The 10730-nt window shown below is 37.8% G+C and overlaps 1 protein-coding gene across 2 annotated transcripts in view; it reads right to left on the bottom strand.

Moving 5' to 3' along the window:
* Positions 1–672: 672 nt before the first annotated feature.
* C1QTNF1 (C1q and TNF related 1) overlaps positions 673–10730 on the bottom strand; it is a 41814-nt gene continuing 31756 nt past the window's right edge. The window contains exons 1-4 of one of the 2 annotated variants that reach the window (XM_053706348.1): positions 7117–7385; positions 4694–4921; positions 2024–2163; positions 673–1829 (exon numbers count right to left, since the gene is read on the bottom strand). In XM_053706348.1, coding sequence (XP_053562323.1) covers positions 1279–1829; positions 2024–2163; positions 4694–4842 — 840 coding nt within the window. In that variant the 5' untranslated portion in view covers positions 4843–4921; positions 7117–7385 and the 3' untranslated portion in view covers positions 673–1278. Of the gene's footprint in view, positions 1830–2023; positions 2164–4693; positions 4922–7116; positions 7386–10730 lie in introns of those variants that run through there. The other variant, XM_053706357.1, reaches the window with a different exon arrangement.

Genomic DNA, 10730 nt, shown 5'->3' with positions numbered 1-10730 from the left:
TTTCACTGGAAAAAAACAAAACTGGATCTTTTGCGCATGCGTTAATAACATCATGCGCAAAAGATCCATGTTTTTTTTTTTTACATTGAAGCATACCACAATTTTGATTGGATCACAACAAAAACGTCAGGAGAAAAAAAAAAGTGTCGGGGCTGCCGGAGCATGCCGTAGCAAAGTAGCAGTTATATAAAAGTTACTACAGTAAGTTTCAAATCTATGTTTTTTCATCAATGAAAGTAATATAATTTTTATATTTCACATCGAATTGTGAAATATAAAGTGGTTTCTTTTACCATCACTTCAAATTTTCATACTGGCAGACTGTCTGCCAGTATCTAAGATAGGGGTGACCAGCGGGGGGTGAGGGAGGGAAGAAAGCTGTTTGAGAGGGATCAAGTAGGGATCAGGGGTGGGAATTGTCAGGTGGGAAGGTAATCTCTACACTAAAGCTAAAATTTACTTTACAAGCTACCTAATAAACCCCTTTACTTCTGGAATAATAGAAGTGTGGTGTGCAGCTGCAATTAGCGGCCTTCTAATTACCAAAAAGCAATGGAAAAGCCATATATGTTTGCTATTTCTGAACAAAGGGAATCCCAGAGAAGCTTTTACAACCATTTGTGCCATGGTTGCACAAGCAGTATGTAAATAATTTCAGTGAGAAACCCAAAGTTTGTGAAAAAATTTACATTTTTTTTATTTGATCGCATTTGGCAGTGAAATGGTGGCATAAAATATTCCAAAATGGACCTAGATCAATACCTTGGGTTGTCTACTTAAAACATATATATAGTTTTGACATGTAAATAAAAAAACAATGCTCTAGTTCTGTTTAAATTGAGTGCTAAACATTCTCCTGTATTTTGGGCAAGTTTTTCTCTGAAAGTCTTAGTAGTGAAGGGGTTAAGCCTATCAACTCCTGAACAGAGGTAAAGGGCATAATGTATAAAAAGTCTCTCTCACATTACATCATTGGGTGCTCTGCAAAGAAAATGTTTTTATCCATGTCACAAAGTCCTAGGAGAGAATGATCCTCATCGATCTGTGCCCTCCACAATAAGCAGAAGACAATATGCAAGGATTCAATATATCAGGTTATCTATTGCAGTAAGTGTATATCCACTCTGCAGTAGGGTGGTGATGTAGTAGATGTAGCCAAAGTATATTTATCAGCTCTTTGCAGAAAAGGTATCAAGTACTTAGTTACGTAGGTAGGTGCATGTGGCAGATGAAGGGGGTCTGATATAAAGAAAGCTTTAGCAAGAGAGCGGTTTGTAACTAGGTTTCGCTGGCGGGTTTTATGAGATAACCATTAAAGGTTACATAGGTATCAAAGTCATCACTGAACACTGCATTCTCCCTCTCACCCTTGAAGAGTCTCACCCAGACCTCATCTTGCTCCTGAAGTTCCAGCATCAGACTCTGGCTCTGCATGATGCTGCGGTCACTGGGTTGAGCGTATAGAATCACCATCTCTTGCTCGTTCTTCATAACATGCATGTAGGTTTCCTTCTGGTTCCATGTATGAACATTCAGGTTAAAGAAGTAGATCCCAGGGATGTAGCAGAAGAACTTACCAGTGAACATATTGAAATGACCATACAGGTTCACCAGCTCAGTATCGAATATGAGTGGCTGGTAATAGTCATTGCTGTGTAGAGATTTCTTGCGTCCCACAGAGAAAGCCGAGTAGTAATTCTTGCAGGGGTCTCCAGGGGTGCCTGTGCTGCCTTTTAAGCCCCTAGCACCAACTGGACCTCTTGGTCCTGGGCTTCCAGCCTTCCCTGATTTACCAGGAAGTCCTCTGCTACCACTGTCACCTTTTTCACCTATTATATGTTGAAAGAAATAGTGTGAGTTGTCAGATCATTCCTTAATTTATTGAACACAAAATGCTACCCATGTGCTACATAAACACATTACATACAGCTTTGTAGACTGATTACTGCTCCATTTACTCTTTGTTGCAGATTCATAATTACCTCCTACCTCTCCGGGCTTTTAAACAACCATGCTTCAATACCTTTTAAGATGGTGAGATTAACCTGGGGTACAAGCTGGTACATGGGGGCAGCTGGACGGGGGTCACAACACTGCACACATTGTGACGATGGGGTCACAGGCTCAGGATCCGGTGGGGAGGTGAAAGGTTTCTGCGTAAAGCTGCCGAAGAAGATGCAGTATAAATATAAATACAGTGTATATTACTCTTTATCTATTTATCATATATATTAGATATATCAGGGGTGTGTAAAGGCCCAGACAGTTAGTGGTAACAGATATTTCTTTTTGTCACACTTGTGGATGTATGTCCTCCTTAACTGATGCAGTTTGTGTACCAACCAGTGAGAATGTATACTGCAGTATCAGTTATGTACAAACATTAATGTCCTGCTAGTTTCAGTTTACATTTATAGCTTATTTTCCTGCAAAAACATATATTTCATTTCTGATCGTTCAGAAGCATATTCGCCCCCAAAATTGCATTCTGTTCATGTTTTCTTAGTTGTACTTCAAAGAGAGCATTATAAAATGGGACATGAAACCCATATTTTTCTTTCATTATTTGGATAGAACATACAGTTTTAAACAACTTTCCAATCGAATTCTATTATCAAATTTGCTTTATTCTCATGGTATCCTTTGTTGAAGGAGCAGCAATGCATTACTGGGAGCTAGCTGAACACATGTGCATCCACCAATCAGCAGCTAGCTCCCAGTAGTGGATTGTTGTTCCAGATCCTACATATGCATGTTTTTCAACAAGGATAATAAGAGAACAAAGAAAAATAGATGACAGAGGTATATTGGAAAGTAGGTTAAAATTGCATGTTCTATCTGAATCATGAAAGTTTAATTATGACTTTACTATCCCTTTAAAAATGTATTGTCAGGCACAATTTCTACCCTGTGAACTTCTCTCTCGTAAACTAGTCATGCACAAACGTATGTACTACATGCTAGTTTAAAAAAAGCCTTTACATAACTACGGAGAGCCAAAAGGGCCACACATCATTTTTTTTATATAAATTGTCCGCACGATTTACTAAAATGTGAACACAATTTACAAAATCATACGCACAATTTACTGCCATATCAGGTTACCAGTAAACATCATTTAATAAATACAGTAGATTTGCATAATCAACAAAGGCATGATAAAAAGACAATACAATAGCACAAAGGGGTACATTTAACAACATTCGAGCAGACATGATTCGCTGTAGCGAATAAGTATATTCAAGAATATATAAAGTAGTTATAAAATGAAATAATTAATATATATATATATATATATATATATATATATATGTCTGTGTATATCTACACACATACACACACACATATATACAGGTAGCCCTCAATTTACGCCGGAGTTAAGTTCCAGAAGGAATGGTTGTAAATTAAAACCCAGTTTATAATGTAAGTCAATGGGAAGTGAGGGAGATAGGTTCCAGGCCCCTCTCAAAATTGACATAAGTAACACCTAATACATTATTTTTAAAGCTTTGAAATGAAGACTTTAAATGCTAAACACAGAATATATAATTAAACTAAGTTAAATTAAATTATCAAAAACATTTGCTAAACAGCATTATAAATCTAATAATCACACAACACAGACTTCACTTGCATTTTTCTGCAAACAGTTCTTTCTATGCATTCCAATCTAGACTGATTTATAGACAGAAAGATATTGTTCCTTTAAAATCTGCTCGATAGCTCAGGTCTGGTTAAACTGATTAATTTCAACTTGCTTGGCTTTGCTGTAACACTGGCTATTTTAATAGATGCACTGCTTCTCAATGCTTTTCAATAGCAGTCACATGACTGGAAAAAAAGGTTGTTATTCTGAAACGGTGTAAATTGAACCGTTGTAAAACGAGGGCCACCTGTATATATATATATATATATATATATATATATATATATATATATATATATAAGGATTTTTATAACTATCAATTCTTAAAATATTTGTGATGAGTGAAGTATATTTCAAATAATCTTCTATGTAGTGCTGGGTGAGCCTAAATTAAACATCCTTGAAGACATCTTTGTGGAACAGCTTCTACAAACCAGCTTTAAAAAAGAAAAAAAAAAGGCCACATTAGCCCTGGTTTTGTATTACTCTTCTTATTTTTAATTATCTCACTCCTGTTATATTAAACATATATTATTATTACTGCATTAGTTATATTCTCTAGTGCCTTTACAAGTGTAATAAGCAATGTAATAAGTAATATACAAAACGGATTCACATATATGTAATGTGTGTGCATGCATGATGTGTGCGTATATTTGCAATAATATTTGTGAAATCATTTGAGGAGAAATTGTGCATGAAGATGAGGGATGTTAGGACTTCAAGGAACATAGAATTCTCTGCTCACAGGATCCAATAATTTCAGTCAAATATTTATATTGGCATAGTTGCTGCACATGCGCATTAGATGTCACACCTGCATGGTGAGTGCCAGTGATATTAGGTTTGCTTTCACAGACATTATTGCACGTTATGATCATTTGTGTGTGTGTTTGATGTATTTCCCTATATCAGTGTGTTAAGTAATGTTGGTTTTATTGCTGTGTAGTTGTTGCCAGTGAAATGTGTATATTTTACTACAGTGTTTTTGTGTACACAAAACGTGTGTGTTTCAGCCCAGTGGCTGTGTATGCGCTTGATGCACACCCATACTGGCTTTCCTCTGTGGTTTGCCTGTTGTGGCCTTCAGTCGTCTTTTCATGGCTTCTTTTAGGTAACTGAGTGTGAAGGGCTCGAGTCTGTAGTAGAAGAAGACTGGAACCGGCTAGGAAGAAGGAGACAGCACAGACCTTCATCCTGCATATAGGAAAGGAACACGTGTAGAGGGTTGCTAGTAGTTGTCCACCACAAAACACTGGACAGCCAGCTGTTAACCTGGGGAAGCAGTAGGTGAAGTTGTGTTTAGTATTAGTTATAAAATTAGTCTGAATGAATAAACATTTAGATCATATATAAATCATATGTTTATTAAAGGGATGGTCGCCATATACTAAATCACCTGAAAATGATGCAGCATATCTGTAGAAAGCTAAGTACTAGTAAATTAATCTCTTTATGTAAAAAGGAAGATATTTTACCTCAAAACTGCTGTCATCCGCATGGTGAAAAAACAGACAATCAGTATTATCAGTGTTGAGTTCACACTTTTCTTTACAGTGATCTCATGGGATTTCACTATGATCTCACTCGACCCCCCCCCCCTCACTATACAACCATTGTTCAATTATGTGTAGTCAAATTAATAAATAAAACCTTTTGAGAGCATAGGAGCAAAAAAGCATCATGACATAGAACAACCTTCACAATATTTTGCCCCATCTAAATCCTGCTGCCATATGCACAGGTCTAGTTGCCCTTGCACAAAATATGCCCCTGGTTATGTCTAGATCTGCCATCTGATCAAACCCTTTAGGTAAATGTCCATTTTATTCATATAATTTACTTGACAGGCAACTGAAATAGTGAAATACTGGACACCAAAGATGCCTCAGATACATACTAGCTTACATATGCTTTGGTTGCTTACCAATCACCTGTTTAATATGTATTGGGGAACATATCCAATCCTGTACACATTTATCCTGTGTTAAATATTCCCTTAGCACTCAGATTACACGTTCAGTCCACAACTATTTTTCACATATCCCTGTTATTCTCCATCTGTCTTAAACTACAAATCCCACAGTGCACCAGACTAGGCCTGAGAGACAGGATCGATAGAGCATTGTGCAGTGTCACATCAGTGGTACCTGTTATACAGCTTTGATTTGAATAGCAAGGTTTTGTTACAAATATATATTATACAGTTAAGGAAGGTCCTTCCTCTCATGCTTTCTTGTAATTACAGAGATGTCTTCCAAAGCCACATATTTTAAAGCAGACTGACCCTGTTTAACCCTATCCTGTTGTGCAACAGCACTTCCGACTCTGTTGGACTCTATGGCTCCAACACTAAACTCTGGAAGCTCTTTCTGCAGCATTCTTGTGTAGTGCTGTCTCTGTTCAGATGCCAGATCCTGTCATTCCAAGGACAGAGCAACTTCCTCCAATGCCCTTATTTCCCACACATGCTCCCTATTTCCATTTCTAAATACCCTTTGTTTGGTGTATTGGGTACCAAATTGTGATGCCTTTCATTGCATTACATTAGATGGCTCAGCCAATACAGAAACGTCTTTATTTGGGATAAGATTGGTGACTGATTCTGCTGTGACCTAAGTTTCACATTATCTATTGGAGTCCAATCCCCAGTCTTTTGGAATGGGAGAGATTGTTGGCAGCTTTCTGAGGGCGAGGTTAAACAACAAACAAGAGCCTAAAACATGCGTGACTTGCTGAGCTCCTGTGACGTCACCAGGAATCTTGCCAAGAAAAGATAATGGCTCTATTTTTAGTACGTTTTTTTTTATCAACCTAACATATATTATTCTTCAGAAACAAGAAATAACAAGCTGGGAGAGAAAAGCCTCAACCAAAATCATAGGCTTCTTAATAACAGAAAACACATTATTCATTTTCTTTATATACAGAGACAAGAAGACGCAATGTTCTCATGTCTTAATACACAGGCATCACTGCACATACTTTTCATTTCCTTTTATAATACCAAAATATCTTCAGTATGCAACGTGTACTTAAAAATATATAGGGTTTTCACCAACTCCTAGTAACAGTACGTTGCACCTAATACAGAGATATCTAGAGGTGTGACTATCTATTCCTTCTAATAAACAAAAATCAGTATATGCAGCTTTCACTTAATCCTAACAGAGACTTGAACAGTACATTGCACCTCCTCTTAATACCGACAAATTTGTAACTGTGGCTATACCTGCCTCCTAATAAACTATCTGTATATGCACACTTCCAAATCCATGGTAATTAGTTTGTGCATTGCCTCCTCCATATACACAAGAAACTAGCCCCTTAACTCCTGCTAGCACAGATATGTGGACATGATACACATAACTGAACACATAGGCGTTACTAAGAGTAAGCACTAAGATGTTGCTTTTGACAGTAATCTTTAAACTGACTTTAAAGTCAGTCTGGAAGTGAATTGCACTCACCTTCTCCTGGTCTGTTCCTCTGCACTCACTGCAGTATGAATCTTTCACTGTAAAGCAGTGTGTGTGCACTGTTTGTGAGTTGTGCAGGTACTGTGTGTGCCCTGTGTGTAAGCTGTGTATACCAACTGTGTGTGAGCTGCGTTTCTAGTGTGTGCTGTGTGCATCTCGTGTGACACTGCAGCTCCTCCCGCACAATCCTGAAAATTCATGAGACAAAGAAGTCAGCAAACTATCCCAAACTTTGTTTTTTCTCTGTTCACTCCCACTGTGCTGTTCTGAGCAAGGACAGATGTGCAGAAACAGAAGTGCACAAGACATTGTATGACATCTACATTATATAACATCTGTACAAATTACACCTTACAACATATAAATTAAACATCTGTGTAAAACCAGACACTCAAATCATAAAGGAAACACCTGTGTACATCACTCACTTGGTATCTGTAAGAAAGACACGCTACACACTAACGGCTAGATTTAGAGTTTTGTCGGTAAAGACCCGCGTAGCTAACGCAGCTTTTTTTCCTACCGCTGCTTCCAAACAACGCTGGTATTGAGAGTTGTCTGAGGGGCTGCGTTAGGCTCAAAAAAAGGTGCGTTGAGCCTAATGTAGCTCCACTTCAACCCTCAATACCAGCGTTGCTTACGGTAGGGGTAAGCTGGCAAAACGTGCTCGTGCACGATATCCCCATAGGAAACAATGGGGCAGTTTGGGCTGAAAAAAAACCTAACACCTGCAAAAAAGCAGCGTTAAGCTCCCAACGCAGCCCCATTGTTTCCTATGGGGAAACAGTTTCTAAGTCTGCACCTAACACCCTAACATGTACCCCGAGTCTAAACACCCCTAACCTTACACTTATTAACCTCTAATCTTCCGCACCCGCTATCGCTGACACCTGCATTATACTATTAACCCCTAATCTGCCGCTCCGGACACCGCCGCAACCTACATTATACCTATGTACCCCTAATCTGCTGCCCCTAACATCGCCGACATCTATATTATATTTATTAACCCCTAATCTGCCCCCCCAACGTCGCCGCTACCTTACCTACACTTATTAACCCCTAATCTGCCGACCGGACCTCGCCGCTACTCTAATAAAGTTATTAACCCCTTATCCGCCGCACTCCCGCCTCGCAAACACTATAATAGATAGTATTAACCCCTAATCTGCCCTCCCTAACATCGCCGCCACCTAACTTCAAGTATTAACCCCTAATCTGCCGACCGGACCTCGCCACTACTCTAATAAATGTATTAACCCCTAAAGCTAAGTCGAACCCTAACACCCCGCTAAGTTAAATATAATTTTAATCTAACAAAATAAATTAAATCTTTTTAACTAAAGTATTCCTATTTAAAACTGAATGCTTACCTGTAAAATAAACCTTAATATAGCTACAATATAACAAATAATTATATTGTAGCTATTTTAGGATTTATATTTATTTTACAGGCAACTTTGTATTTATTTTAACTAGGTACAATAGCTATTAAATAGTTATTAACTATTTAATAACTACCTAGTTAAAATAATTACAAAATTACCTGTAAAATAAATCCTAACCTAAGTTACAATTAAACCTAACACTACACTATCAATAAATTAATTAAATAAATTACCTACAATTACATATAATTAAATAAACTAAACTAAATTACAAAAAAAAACACCACTAAATTACAAAAAATAAAAAAAGATTACAAGAATATTAGGCTAATTACACCTACTCTAAGTCCCCTAATAAAATAAAAAAGCCCACCAAAATAATAAAGGTCCCTACCCTATTCTAAATTAAAAAGTAACCAGCTCTTTTACCAGCCCTTAAAAGGGCTTTTTGCGGGGCATGCCCCTAAGTAATCAGCTCTTTTGCCTGTAAAAAAAAATACAACCCCCCCCAACATTAAAACCCCTATTCTAACCCAAACCCCCCTTAAATAAACCTAACACTACCCCCCTGAAGATCTCCCTACCTTGAGTCGTCTTCACCCACTCGGGCCGAAGTCTTCATCCGATGGGGCAGAAGAGGACATCCAGACCGGCAGAAGTCTTCATCCTATCCGGGCAGAAGAGGACATCTGGACCGGCAGACATCTTTATCCAAGCGGCATCCTCTATCTTCATCCATCCGGAGCGGAGCCATCTTCTTCCAGCCGACGCGGATCCATCCTCTTTAAATGACGCCTACTCGCCAAATCAAGGTTCCTTTAAATGACGTCATCTAAGATGGCGTCCCTCGAATTCCGATTGGCTGATAGGATTCTATCAGCCAATCGGAATTAAGGTAGGAAAAATCTGATTGGCTGATTGAATCAGCCAATCAGATTCAAGTTCAATCCGATTGGCTGATCCAATCAGCCAATCAGATTGAGCTCTCATTCTATTGGCTGTTCCGATCAGCCAATAGAATGCGCACATACAGCAGAGAGGAGAAGGAGGACTTTGAAATATGACCTAATAAGGGCTTTTCTGTCTTGACGGACACTCTAGTTCCTTAGGTTAAAACTCTTCAGGCCACGATTTCTTGCAATGCTTCCCTCAGTGACAAATGCTCAATGATGGAGATGTAATTCAATAAAAATATGCAGTCAAAAAATCTATTGTTTAGTCACATTAAAAATTGTTACCAAATCGTTCTGCAAAAAAATGTTTTTTTTGTGGGGTTTTTTAAGGGAAAAATTTAAATTTATATGGAAATTGCACAGGAAAAAATAACTATTTAAGGTACACAGTAGAAATCATAATACAACTATACTGGACATACACAAAAAACTATTTATTTATAATACCAAATTCAAACTGTATTATTTTCCCTATTGTAAAATGAGTTTCCCTGTCTCTGCTAATGGGCTAAACAAGGGTGTTCCATATCAGTAGCTCTGCCAGGTCTGATGTACACGCTAAGCATTTTTCACCTGCAGATCTCACTGTATTTCTATTTAATACATCTCACACCTTGCAAGGAGAGACCCTTTTTAAAAAAAAAATTCTGAGGACAGCCCCTGCAAGTGTTTGCATGTTTTTTCATGTCAAATCTGGCAAAGTGTTTTATTAAAGATCCACACTGGCATTTTTACTAAATTGTATCCTGAGCAAGTGCATAAATCATTGCTGAAAATCTCCAATAAACCGTTAAATACTATCCATCCAATAACGGGCAGAAGCAATTTTCCATGTGAAGGTAAAAATCTTCTGACACCCAAATCTTATAAGTTTATTGAAAATTGGTGAGTTTTTTCCTCAATATTATACAAATAATAACACAATGGGCTAGATTACAATTGGAGAGCTAATTTAAACAGATGCGTGATAAAAAAAAACAGCCATTACAGTAACAATTAGTGCTTCAAAAATTAACCAAAAAATGTCCCCCAAAATTTAGTTTAGTCTGCCTTTAAAAATTAGCATCTTTTTTTTTTTTAATTAATAACTGCAGAAGGCAGTTTTAACCGCTTAATGACACACGTCGTACAGGGTACGTCAGACACAAACTGGTCTTTAAAGACCAGCGACGTACCCTGTACGACGTTAGGGGTTTCAAGCGGCTGGAAGTGATCCTGATCGCTTCCAGGCGCTTTCAAGGTATTGCCGTGATGCCTCGATATT

This window comes from Bombina bombina, chromosome 1, assembly GCF_027579735.1.
Source record: "Bombina bombina isolate aBomBom1 chromosome 1, aBomBom1.pri, whole genome shotgun sequence".
Classification (NCBI taxonomy): Eukaryota; Metazoa; Chordata; class Amphibia; order Anura; family Bombinatoridae; genus Bombina; species Bombina bombina.
This window is presented reverse-complemented; position numbering and strand designations above follow the sequence as displayed.